General features: G+C 45.4%; 1 protein-coding gene across 12 annotated transcripts in view; it reads right to left on the bottom strand.

Moving 5' to 3' along the window:
- micu3a (mitochondrial calcium uptake 3a) overlaps window positions 1-13495 on the bottom strand; it is a 250731-nt gene that overhangs the window by 214895 nt on the left and 22341 nt on the right. Inside the window, exon 1 of one of the 12 annotated variants that reach the window (XM_085970632.1) lies at window positions 1396-2880. The exons of the other annotated variants lie outside the window; for them this stretch is intronic. Coding sequence (XP_085826758.1) covers window positions 1396-1548 — 153 coding nt within the window. The 5' untranslated portion in view covers window positions 1549-2880. Of the gene's footprint in view, window positions 1-1395; window positions 2881-13495 lie in introns of those variants that run through there. 12 annotated transcript variants of the gene reach the window in all.

Here is a 13495-nt window from a genome sequence, read left to right as displayed (position 1 = left end):
AGATCTTGGTCAAGCACATTCCCAGGTGCTGGTCATGTAGATCTTCTAACAATTTAGACCTGAACTTATTTGGGATAACCACTCTTGCTCCCCACATACAATACAATCTTTATCCACTAACAATTCATTCCTACAAATGAAGTATGGATGGATATCTGGTTTGGCCATCCATTTGCTATGTAATCATACACCTTTGACATAATTGGGTTACGTTTGGTTGCTCTACCAATCTCTTCAGCTGTGACTGGCAGCTCATCAATGTATGAGAAATGGAACACTTCTTCCTTATTGGGTGTAACTTGTGATAGGGATGGCAATCTGGACATAGCATCAGCATTACTGTGATCAATGTCAATGCCCATCTCTGCATTCGGGCTGTAGCTAAGGTTGGAACTGGGGACTTTGGGTGGAGGATTGCTATCAGGGGCTTATGGTTAGTAACTATGGTAAACTTACAACCAAACAAGTATTTGTGAAATTTCTTGACCCCAAAAATCAATGACAAAGCTTCCCTTTCGATCTACGCATAATTCCTCTCACTGGCACTGAGAGTGCATGAAGCAAAATCAATTGGTCTCTCCACCCCACTATCTAGTACATGAGCGCTCACTGTTCCAACTCTGTACGGAGAGGCGTCACATGCTAGCTTGATCTCCTTAGACACATCATAGTGAACTAACATGGTACTCTCTACTAACCGGCTTTTACACTTTTTGAATGCTGTGTCGCATTCTCTTAACCACTTCCAAGGGACCTGTTTTCTCAACAGCTCATTCAGTGGATGTAACAATGTAGCCAAGTTTGGGAGGAAATTTCCATAATAATTCAAAAGACCCAAAAATGATCGCAGTTCAGAGACATTCTTGGGGGTGGGTGCATTTCTGATTGCATCCAGCTTTCCCTTGGTTGGATGTAAACCATCTTTGACTATGTGCCCAAAGTATTCCAGAGTTTTGAAACAACTCACACTTGAGATGTTACTCGTACTCCGTGCTTCTCTAGCACTTCATTCAACACCTCATCATGGATTTGTTTGGTGCTGAAATGAGTATGTCATCCAAATAACACACTACCCCTTCAATCCCTTGAAAAATTTGGTTCATCACCCCCTAAAATATGTCAGGGGTAGAAGACACTCCAAATGGTAACCTATTGAACTGTGAGTATTTATAGTCAAGCATGACTTGGACTCTTCATCTAACTCAAGTTGTAGGTAGGCGTTTGTTAGATTGAACTTCGAAAAGATCTGGCCACCTGTCAGTGTTGTGAATAAATCTTCCACATTTGGCAACGTATTGGGTAGATTACACTCTAGAACCTGGTTTACGGTTACTTTATAATCACCACACAACTTTACCTTACAACAATGGGTGTAGCCCAATTACTCAGATGTACCTTAGAGATAATGTTCTCAGTTTCTAGTCTTTTGAGTTCTTGCTCAACTTTCTCCTCGAGTGCGTATGGTACGGGACGTGGCTTGCAGTAAACTGGTCTTGCATCCTTCGGCACTCTGACACTCGCCTTGAAGTCTTGGATCGGACTGCCCATTTCGCTGAACACCTTCTGATACTGCTTGATGACATCATCTTTCGATGCAAATTTCGCTTCCACACAAAAAATCTCATTCCAATCCAGCTTCAGGTGATCCCAACCAATTTCTACCCATCAAGGCAGGCTCGTCTCCTGCCACTACTATGAGAGGCAAGCTCTGACACTGATCTTTGTATTTCACTGGTATGGTGACACTTCCTACTACAGGGATTTGCTCTCCTGAGTAGCCTCGCAGCTCTACCTTCGATTTCTCTAGTTGATAATTACGCAACTTGTCGCGATATAGTGATTCCGGTACTACGCTCAGGGATGCACCAGTGTCGATTTCCATGGGTATCCTGGTTCCTGCGACATCTACTTGGATAGCGATACTTCGCAAAATCACTGTTAGATACCTTTGTGCCCCTGATGACGTGAATCTCCAGAAACGCCTCGCTTCTTCAACGGTCTGTAGTGTCTGGCGATTTCAACTTCTTGCATTGCCAGTCGGTTTACTCTTCTGTCGGCATGCCTTTGCAAGATGCAGTTTTCTTGCAGTTGAAACACTCTGCCTTCACATATGGACAGCTTTGAGCGATGTGTTGTCCCAAGCACCGATAGGATGACTTCAATGCACTGTTACCGTGGGCAGTTGCTGAGGCCTTGCGGCTCAACTGCCTTTTACTTTTAGCCTGCAGCCGATTCACCTCAGTTGTCTGACGACTGGAAATGGCACAGAACTCTCAGGAATATCGGTTGGCCATATCCATCAACATAGCTGTCTGACAAGCTAAGTCAAAAGTCAAGTTAGGTGTTGTCAACAATTTACTTCTGATACATTATTTTTCAACCCACATTTCCCACATTTTTCAACCCACAATCAAAATGGTCACGCAAAGCTCAGTCCTGAAAGTTTCTGAAATGACAGTGAATGGTCTACCATGTACTCACTGATACCCTCGTCATTTAATTGATCACATGTTCCAAAACAATAACTTTCAGCAATTTCCAGGGGCTCAGGACTGTAGTGCTGTTCTAACTTGGTTAAGATCTCCTTCAGTGGCGTGTCCTTCAGCTTGGTGGGAACAAACACATTTCTCAGGGTCTCATACACCTCGGGGCCTGCTTCAGTCAAAGAAATAGCCTGTTTCATTTCTAAAACCGCCCGGTTACGGTTTACATCATTGGGGACTTCGACAATACTATTCACAGTTAAAAACATTTCTAGCTGCTCCACATACACTCCAAAAGTCTCTCGGTCATGATGGAACTCACCCAAGCGCCCTATAATTCTCATAGGCGCGGCCATCTGGACTCTGGCAACGTCGACAGTTCAGCCACGTGTGCTCGAAATTTACCTTGGATTTTTAAGTTTTTCTGCAAAACGAAGAACCTCTAACAGTCCCTCCATCAGTTGGCAGAATTATCCTCCAACGAAAATTTTAGCTAGGGAATCAGCAATCGCATCCTCATCGCCAATTCTGTGATATCTTGAGACACAGCATATATACACACAACAGCACAACATGGCTTCCGGTAAGAACTGTACTGAACATGGCTTTATTATTATATACATCAGTAGTCCACCAGGTGGCTCGATTACACAAAGTGCTAAGGACTGGACCTTCTGGGTAAACCCATCTAACCTCAATTTAAGTGGTTAATGAGTAAGGATGCTCCCTTCCCACATTCTAAACATTAATATTTTTAACTGCTGGGAGAGAACATTTAAGAGGATGAGAAAAAGCACTGAGCTATAGAAAGAACGAAGAGAAGACGGTATAAATTAGAGCTACAAACCAAAGTTGTGCCATTGCAAATTGATTTAACAATATATTTACACAAATATGATCTTCGTTTAAAGAACATGGAGTAAATTAAAAATACTTGAGGAAAAAAAGCACAGCAAAGGTGGGACTTCCATTGACATTACAGGTGGTGACAGTTGCATAAAGATCAGCTCCGAGCTGTCCAATTGAAAACCAGATGAAATGTGTTTCAAAAGCCTTTGTGGCTAGTCAACACCTTCTGGAAGTCAAATGCCCTTTTCCAAGCACAAAGCAGATCTGAAAGATCTCCCAAGAAAGAGAGAAATAACCATAAATATTAAGCTAATCCATAATATCTATTTATGCATCTAATTGATTGCGATAGATTGGAGATCTGGTCATAAAATATTAAACCTATTATGAAAAATCTAGTGTGGTTACTTTAAAAGGCTTCTGCAAAATGTATTTGGGAGAATTCTCTTGTTTACTTGCTTTCTCTGTATTGGAGGGACTCCACATCACTAGCTCGTAAGCAGACTGACACTTCAAAGGTAGACAACTCACATCTGTTCGATGGAGAAGACTCACAACCTACCTAGGTAATAAAAATATTTAATAAGACTCACCGGGTTGTGTCCTGCACAGAATTTGAGTTGTTTTCATGTACTATGAGACTAGGACCTCCAAGAGCCACTGAGCACGGTTAAATGGCTCTTCCAGTGAGACGGCTAGTAATTTACCAGACGCTAAGCTCTGCATTGTCCTAAAAGGTGGCCGATAGCCTGAGGCTGGTACCTGAACAGCTCCCTTGATATCTGTTAAACCTAGTCTGATTGACAGCTCTGCCACTGGTGAGCTTCAATTCATTGCGAGCAATATTTATTTATCTTATTTTGTCACAGTTTTTGATTAATTGCGAAAAAAATGCCTTTTTTAATTTGTTCTTGGGACTTGGATAACATTGACAAGGCTACATTGATTGTCCTTCCCTAGCTGCTCCGAGGCACGATGGGCCGCCTTCTTTAACTGCCGTAGACCATGTGCTGATGGTACTCTCACAATAGCATTATGTGGGTGATGGGCCTTCAATAACCACAAAACTAGAAGTTATAGACTTAAACAAGTTGGCTTTTAATCACTAAGATCAGAGCTAACATCTCAACATGCCGACTGGTTCACAGGAATGAGTCATACAGATCCTGGGATCTTTATGTAAGAGAAGTCAGGGGCGGAGCCAAGAGCCAAGACCTGGAACCTCCCAGGTTAGTCGGGAAAGAGGAAGTGAAACTATACACAGTGGGGGAGGGTAATATACACGAGTGCAAAACGAATACAGGATCAAGACGAACAGATTTCATTACATTCACCCCTTCTATAGATTTAGTCCATCGGGGTGATGTTTCTTAAAAGTTGGTATAATGAGTCTGTCAGGAGGTTTTGCAGTTCTCAGTGATCGGCGCAAAGCCGGTTGGGGTGCTCTAGGGGAGTGGATTCTGGTTCCTCCGCTGTCCGGGCCTCCGCAGTGTCTTCCAGGTTATCTGCAGTGTCGTCCAGGTTAAAGTTGGGTATTGATACCTCTGGGCGTCCTGTCTCTTTGTAGTGTAGGTCTTCATCGGGTAGTCTCCCATCATTCTCTCCGCTCCCCGAGGGAGCGAGGTCTTTTATGGAAACAGTGTCCTCTCGCCCGTCAAGAGTATTCGATACAGGCGTACTGAGGGTTTGCATGGAGGAGCTGTACCTTGTCCACAAGGGGGTCCGTTTTATGGCCTCTCACGTGCTTCCGCAATAGTACTGTCCCCGGAGACGTCAGCCACGCGGGTAGAGATATGCCCGAGGTGGATTTCCGGGGGAAAACGAACATCTTTTCGTGAGGGGTAGCGTTAGTGGCAGTACATAACAGAGACCTTATGGAGTGGAGCACGTCTGGGAGGACTTCCTGCCAGCGGGAGGTCGGAAGGCATTTTGACTTTAAGGCTAACGTGACAGCCTTCCAAACAGTAGCATTCTCCCTTTCCACTTGCCCATTACCCCGGGGGTTGTAGCTAGTGGTTCTGCTAGTGGCTATCCCCTTCGAGAGCAAGAACTGGCGCAGCTCGTCACTCATGAATGACGTCCCCCTATCGCTGTGTATGTAGTTCGGCATGCCAAACATGCAGAATAGATTACAGAGACACTTGATGACCGTGGCACTGGTCATGTCTGGGCAGGGAATGGCGAAGGGGAAGCGGGAATATTCATCAATGATATTGAGGAAGTATACGTTACGGTCGGCAGAGGGAAGGGGTCCCTTGAAGTCCAGACTTAGGCGCTCGAATGGCCGTGTGGCTTTGATAAGGTGTGCACGGTCAGGCCTGTAGAAACGAGGCTTGCATTCCGCACAGATGCGGCAGGCTCTGGTCATTGCCCTGACCTCCTCGATGGAGTGGGGCAGATTGCGGGACTTTATAAAATGGTATAGTTGGGTGACCCCTGGGTGAGAGGTCGTTGTGGAGACCCTGTAATTTGTCCGTATGAATGCTGGCACACATTCCCCGCGATAGGGCGTCTGGCGGTTCATTAACGGCTCCCGGCCTGTACATAATATCATAGTCGAACGTGGATAGTTCGATCCTCCACCTGAGTATTTTGTCATTCTTGATTTTCCCCCTTTGTTATTAAACATGAAAGCCACCGACCGCTGGTCGGTGAGCAGGGTGAAACGTTTGCCGGCTAGGTAGTGTCTCCAGTGCCGCACTGCCTCCACTATAGCCTGTGCCTCCTTCTCGACAGAAGAGTGCCTGATTTCAGGTCCCTGAAGGGTTCGGGAGAAGGCGGCCACAGGTCTCCCAGCCTGATTGAGGGTCGCAGCTAAGGCAAAGTCTGACGCATCGCTTTCGACTTGAAAGGGAATGCATTTGTCCACTGCACACACTGCAGCCCTTTCAATGTCCTGTTTAATACTGGTGAAAGCCTCCCGAGCTTCAGCTGATAGTGGGAAGGACGTCGATTTAATGAGGGGTTGGACCTTATCAGAGTAATTGGGCACCCATTGGGCATAATACGAAAAAAATCCCAGGCACCTTTTTAAAGCTTTGGTATTGTGTGTCAGGGGCAGTTCCTTTAGGGGGCGTAATCGGTCAGGGTCCGGTCCAATTACCCCATCTTCCACCACACAGCCGAGGATACAGAGACGGGTTGTGTTGAAGACACATTTGTCTTCGTTGTAGGTTAGATTCAGCTTTAGGGCAGTTTTTAAAAATCTCGCAAGATTTAGATCGTGGTCTTGCTGGTTGTGCCCACAGATAGTGACATTGTCCAGATAGGGGTAGGTAGCTTGTAGTTTATTCTCGTCAACCATGCGGTCCATCTCACGTTGGAAGACCGAGACCCCATTTGTTACTCCGAAGGGCACTCTGAGAAAATGGTAGAGGCGCCCGTTCGCCTCGAAGGCGGTGTATGGGCGGTCCTCCGTTCTAATGGGGAGCTGGTGATACGCGGATTTGAGGTCGATAGTCGAGAAGACTCGGTATTGCGCAATCTGGTTGACCATTTCTGATATGCGGGGTAAAGGGTAGGCATCCAGCTGGGTATAAATATTAACAGTCTGGCTGTAGTCAATTACCATCCGTTTCGTTTCGCTATTTTTAACTATGACTACTTGGGCACGCCACGGGCTGGTACTGCATTCAATAATGCCTTCCCGCAGGAGTCTGTCCACTTCCGCCTTGATAAAGTGTCTGTCTTCCAGACTGTACCGTCTACTTTTGGTCGCTATGGGCCTACAGTTCGGAGCGAGATTAGCGAATAAAGAGGGCGGGCTGATTTTTAAGGTTGATAGGCCACAGACTGTGAGTGGCGGCTGGGACCCGCCATATGCTAGCGTGACAGTTTCGTGGTGGCACTGGAAGTCCAGGCCCAAGATTACATTAACACAGAGTTCTGGCATCACGAGGAGTTTAAAATCCTTGTAGTCCGTGCCTTTTACAGTCAGTGTTACCACACAGTAGCCCAAAATGTCCGAAGTGTGGGGCTTAGCAGCCATAGCAATTCTGCTCCGTGTAGGGGTTACCGTTAATGAGTGCCGCCGTACCAGGCTAGGGTGGATAAAACTCTCGGTACTCCCAGAGTCAATTAAACATTTTGTTAAATTCCCGTTTACCTGTATGTCCATCATGGATTTTGTCAATGGGTGTGGCCTGGATTGATCCACCGTGATCGAAGCCACCGTTGGGCCCTGGGCGGTCGTTGAGTCGGGAAAAGATGGCGGATCCCAAGATGGTGGCCCGCACGGCACGCACGAGGCGGTGACGGAGTTGGAAATCGGATTCCCCCTGCAGACTTTGCTAAAATGCCCCTTTTTCTTACATTTGAAGCATGTAGCGTCCTTCGCTGGGCATCGTTGTCTGGGGTGCTTGGCCTGGCCGCAGAAGTAGCATTTCGGGCCTCGAGACATTGCCGCTGTAGTAGGGCTCCTGGGTGAACTTCTGTGTGGGGACTCCGGCGGCGTAGAGCTGGTCTGAGACCTGGATGGGGAAGATGGCTGATTCCAAGATGGCGGCCCCCTCGGCGCGCACGAGGCGGTGAGGGCCGCATGGCCGGAAGAATAAGAGTCAGAGTTTTTCTGGGCCACGTCCAGCGATCGCGCAGTGGCCACTGCCTTTCTTAAGTCCAGGACCTCCTTCTCCAGCAGTCTCTGCCGGATATAATTCGATTTGAGGCCCGTGATGAAGGAATCGCGGACCAATTCGTCAGAGTACGCGTTGGCCGTCACGGCCTTGCAGTTACAGTCCCGGACCAGGTCCTTTAGGCCCTGTAAGAAATCGTCCATTGATTCCTCTGGTCGCTGCCTGCGTGTAGCCAGCAGATGTCTGGCGTACACTTCGTTTACCGGCCTCTGGTATTGGGCCTTCAGGATAGTGATGGCCTCCGTGTAAGAGGTGGCGTCCCGGATGAACGAATAAATCCGATGACTTACGCGAGTAGTCAGTAGACTCAGTTTATCTACCTCGCTAGCGGATGAGGCCCCCGCGAAGAGTTCGAAGCATTTGAGCCAGTGTCCAAATTGATTTGATGCTTCAGCAGAATGTGGATCCAAGTCCAGACGCTCTGGTTTTAGGAGTCGATCCATCCTAGTATTCTTTAGTGATTAAAATTGACGGGCCTTCAATAACCACAAAACTAGAAGTTATAGACTTAAACAAGTTGGCTTTTAATCACTAAGATCAGAGCTAACATCTCAACACGCCGACTGGTTCACAGGAATGAGTCATACAGATCCTGGGATCTTTATGTAAGAGAAGTCAGGGGCGGAGCCAAGAGCCACGACCTGGAACCTCCCAGGTTAGTCGGGAAAGAGGAAGTGAAACTATACACAGTGGGGGAGGGTAATATACATGAGTGCAAAATGAATACAGGATCAAGACAAACAGATTTCATTATAGTGGGGAACTCCAAGATTTTAACACAGTGATGAACAGCGATTCATATCTAAGTCGGGATGGTGTGAAACGTAGAGGGAAACTTGGAGATTATGCTATTTCTACGACATTGTAGCTTTTGTCCTGGTCAGTAATAGAAGGGCTGGGAGGTGCTGTCGAAGTAAGTTTGGTGAATTACTGCAGTACATCCTGTAGATCATACATATTACAGCCACACTGCACTAGTGGTAGAGGGGGTGGATATGGAGTCCAGTGGCAGGGGCACCAATCAAGCAGACTGCTCTGTTCTGGGTGATGTTGAGCTTTAAGTGTTATTGCAACTGCACCCATCCAGGCAAGTGGTGAACACTGTGGGAGCACCTTCACCATGTAGACTGCAGCAGTTCAAGGCGGCGGCTCAGCACCGTCTCAAGGGCAACAAGCGATGGGCAATAAATGCCAGCCTTGCCAACGACGCCCATATCCCAAGGATGAATAAAATTCCATCGCACTCCTGATTTGAACCTTGTAGACGGTGGAGAGGCTTTGAGGGATCAGGAGGTGAGCCATTTGTTGCAGAGTACGCTCCTGTAATATTGTTCATATAGCTAGATATATCCTGTTTTTTTTGTGGATAGGACATACATGGGCAATCTTCCACATTGTCAGGGAGATGCCAGTGTCATAGCTGCACTCGAACAGCCTGGCTGGCAGGGGTGGGATAGAGTTAAATCTGGTATATACTACAACGGGAACATTGTCAGGGCCCAAAGTTACTGCGGTTTATAGTGCACTCAATTGCTTCTTAAGGTCACTTGGAATGAATAAATTGGCTGGACACTGCCAGCTATGATAGTAGGGACCTCAAGAGAAGCTTGATTAGAATCATCCACTTGGCACTTGTGGTTGAAAATGCATGCAAACATTGTAGCCTCGTCCCATGCACTTCTGTTGGACACTGTCATGGTTGAGGATGAGAACTTTCATGAAACCTCCTTCACTACTCCACCCCCACCACCCCCTCAATCCAGGTACCTATAACTGTTTATAAATTCTTGGTCAATTAAAGAACATTGTACAGTAGCTGCTTATAAATTTCAAGCTCCAGATCAGAAGAAACCAGCTTAGGAGGATTCTATTTCTTTCTCTTTTAAAAATTGTTTTGCATTTGTAACAAATTGTGATGTCTGGAATGTGACGGACACAACTAGTCACAAGACTTTATATATAGATTTCTAGTTCGATATAATTTATTTCAAAAGAAAGTTAAATATAGTGAAACCTGCATTAAATTGATTAACTTTTTAAACTAGCTACCAATTCAGTCTGGAAATTGCTCCACGCAAGCTCAAAGAATAGCACCTCATCTTTCGATTGGGCAATTTACAACCTTTGAACATGGAGTTCAACAACTTCAGACCAGAACCATTTGCTTGGACAGCAGGTTCAACAATTTCAGATCATAACCTCGGCCCCCATTAATTTTTTACCTGTAATTTTTCCACTCCTATCCCCCCCCGCCCCGCCTTTCCTTTTGTTTCACTCTCCCACCTGGCAGCTATCTCTTGCCCTGCCAGTACACTTCACACCTATTACCATCTCGTCTGGCTTCGAACACCTTTTATTGTCTCTTCTACTGCTTTTGTCTCTTTCACTTATTTTGTCCGATCGCAGCCCTGCCTTCGATCTATTTTCTTTTCTTTCCAGTTTTGAAGAAGGGTCCAACCCAAAACGTCAACTCAAATTTCTCTCCACGGATGTTGCCTGACCTGCTGAGTTTTTCCAGCATTTTCTGTTGTTATTTCGGATTTCCAACATCTGCAGTATTTTGCTATTGTAGGTTATGGTAATAGTTCTGCTGTTTCCATTTATACCTCCTCTGGACCCATGTTTTGTTTCTTTATTGTCCCATTAACACCCCCTTTTTGCCATGCACCATCATCCCTTGTTATTTAATCACTCCTGCCCTCCACCCTGTCACAGACTTTCCCCTTTGTTCTTTCCTCCCCCCACCCCCTCTTTTCCCCCAGCTCTGTACTTGCTTATACTGTAAACTGTTAAATCTCAAACTACTTCTTCTGGTTCTGATGAAAGGCCACCGAACTGAAACATTAACTCTATTTCTTTATCCACAAATGCTGCCTGACATGCTGAATGTTTCCAGCATTTACTGGTTTATTTCTGGAAATTGCATTGATGTCTTTGGGTGGCAAACCTGCAGTGTCTAAATGGTCAATTCAACACAGTCCTTTTCCCCTACTTCACCAGGCAATTCATCCAGTAATGTTAACTGGTTTATAAAAACCACATCTAATATCATAACTAAATTTACATTGGTTTCAGTCAGATTGGGCTGAATTTTAATAGGGAAGGCGGGTTGGGAGCAGGGGGTGGGGTGCTCCGAAGCGGTCGGGAAACCTAGGGGAACGGGTTTAACGGCAGGGCCTGATTTGCATGGGATACCTCTGTTCCCCACCCGCAGCCAGCTAGATTGAGGGGTTGGCTGACTCTGGGTGGGTTGGCCTGTGGCACTAGCCTGCAGAGAGGAGGGAGGGAATCACATGGGGGCCGGAGGAACGGGAGTGCCGGGTGTCAATCGGAGGCTGGATGGAATATATTTATTTAGTTTCAAGCACTTTCTACTCAATAGCTTTTCTTCAAACAATTTTGAAAAGCAACAGGACAAAGTTTCAAGAGCTTTACGGAGGTCAAATTTATGGAGTTTTTTTTAAAAAAAAGAGGCCGTTTGTGAGAGAGAAAAATTGACAGTGATTACACACCAGTTGTGGCTTTTGTCTTATAAGCTTCAAAAAGTGCATTAAGCTGAGGGGAGAGGGGAAATGAAGGAGGAGAGCGAGAGAAATAGAAAGAAAAAGATACATCTAAGAGTGTGGAAGTTCAAGGCGGCGGCTCACCACCACCTTCTCAAGGGCAACTAGGGACATCCATATCCATAGAAGGAATTAATGTAGTGTCCAAGGATCAATAATATTCAGACTGCAGGAGAACAATAAAACAGGTATTTACTGAACAGAGAGTAATTCAAGACTGAAATACAGAAGCCTGCTATGGCTTTATATACAGGGGTGGTCACTGCCGGTATTGCAGTATAGAATCAGTTCTTCTCTTAAAGGCACATACACAACAATTAATAAAATCTTTGTGGTCTTTTGTTGAAAAACTCAAATACCAGGAATTCAAATGTCAAGAGGTGATGCATCTTTTTTGTCTTTGGAAGGAAGTCACTCAATGTTCATTTTGATTTTACAGTAATTGGAAGTGACAGCAGCCACCAATGACACCAGCATGTGGAATTTGGCAAAATACTCTCAATCAAATGATCGAAAAGATTCAAACTGTACCAAAATAAGACTAAAATTACTGGTTAAACCTGTAGAAATTCAAACATTAACACATAAATAAACGTCAACCAGTGTCACTTATTTATCTAGCGCATGACAATCATGTAACAACTCACAGGCTTGATCACAAACGACAGTAGCTGCAATTTCCTTTTGAGCATAATGTCACACGCCTGTGGTTAACACCATTATCTTGTAAGACCACAAACTGGATAACAATTACATGACCGCCTTTAGCATTATTCTATTTGCAATTAAAACCCATTTGTTGCCACAGCAGGATATTTATCATAGCTAAATCCAGTGCATGTTTTCAAATCTAAGCCATCTCAGTGGAGATAAAGATATAAATAGCTTACAATACTGCCGAATTCCTGTACAGTAGGCATAGCTTATAAAAGCGGTTGAAGAACTTTATAAATGCTGTTCTATATACTACAGTGCTATAAATCATCTTTTATGATAAAATCATCTATTGTAAAATCATGCACATATTTCCCCAGCATCAGCTCAGTCATAACGGCACAGAAGGAGGCCATTCGGCCCATCGAGTCCATGCCAGCTCTCTGTGGAGCAATCCAGTCAGTCCCATTCCCCCGCTCTATCCCCGTAGCCATGCAAGTTTATTTCCCTCAAGTGCCTATCCAGTCTCCCCTTGAAAACATTGAGTGTCTCCGCTTCCGTCGGCAGCGAGTTTCAGGTCATCACCACTCGCTGCGTAAAAAAGTTTTTCCTCACATCCCCCTGTATCTCTTGCCCAAAACCTTAAATCTGTGTCCCCTAGTCCTTGTACCATCAACTAGTGGGAACAGCCTTTCCCCGTCTAGCCTATCCAAACCCGTCATAATCTTGTACACCTCTATCAAATGACCCCGCAACCTCCTTTGCGCCAATGAAAACAAATCCAGCTTCTCCAACCTGTCCTTGTAGCCAAGATTCCCCATCCCCAGAATCATTCTGGTAAATCTCCTATGCACCCTCTCAAGGGCCTTCATATCCGTGTGGTGACCAGAACTGGATGCAATACTCCAGTTGTGGCCTAGCCAGCGCTTTATAAAGGTTCAGCTAACTTTTCTACTTTTGTACTCAATACCTCTATTATGAAGCCCAAGATCCCATATGCTTTGTTAACCACTCTCTCAATATATCCCACCACCTTCAGGGACCTATGCACATTAACTCCCGGGTCCCTCTGTCCCTGCACACTCTTTAAAACTGTGCCATTAAGTGTATATTGCCTCTCCCTGTTCCTTCTGCCAAAATGCATCACCTCACACTTCTCTGTATTAAATTCCATCTGCCACTTTTCTGCCCATTCTGCTAGCCATTCTATGTCCTGTTGCAGTCGATTGGGATCATCCTCACTGCTTGCCACACCCCCAAGTATGGTGTCATCGGCAAATTTAGAAATTCTACTCTGTATTCCAATATCGAGGTC

The sequence above is a fragment of the Somniosus microcephalus genome, chromosome 2 (genome assembly GCF_052327205.1).
Source record: "Somniosus microcephalus isolate GS21.2 chromosome 2, FLI_Smic_1.0, whole genome shotgun sequence".
NCBI lineage: Eukaryota > Metazoa > Chordata > Chondrichthyes > Squaliformes > Somniosidae > Somniosus > Somniosus microcephalus.
This window is presented reverse-complemented; position numbering and strand designations above follow the sequence as displayed.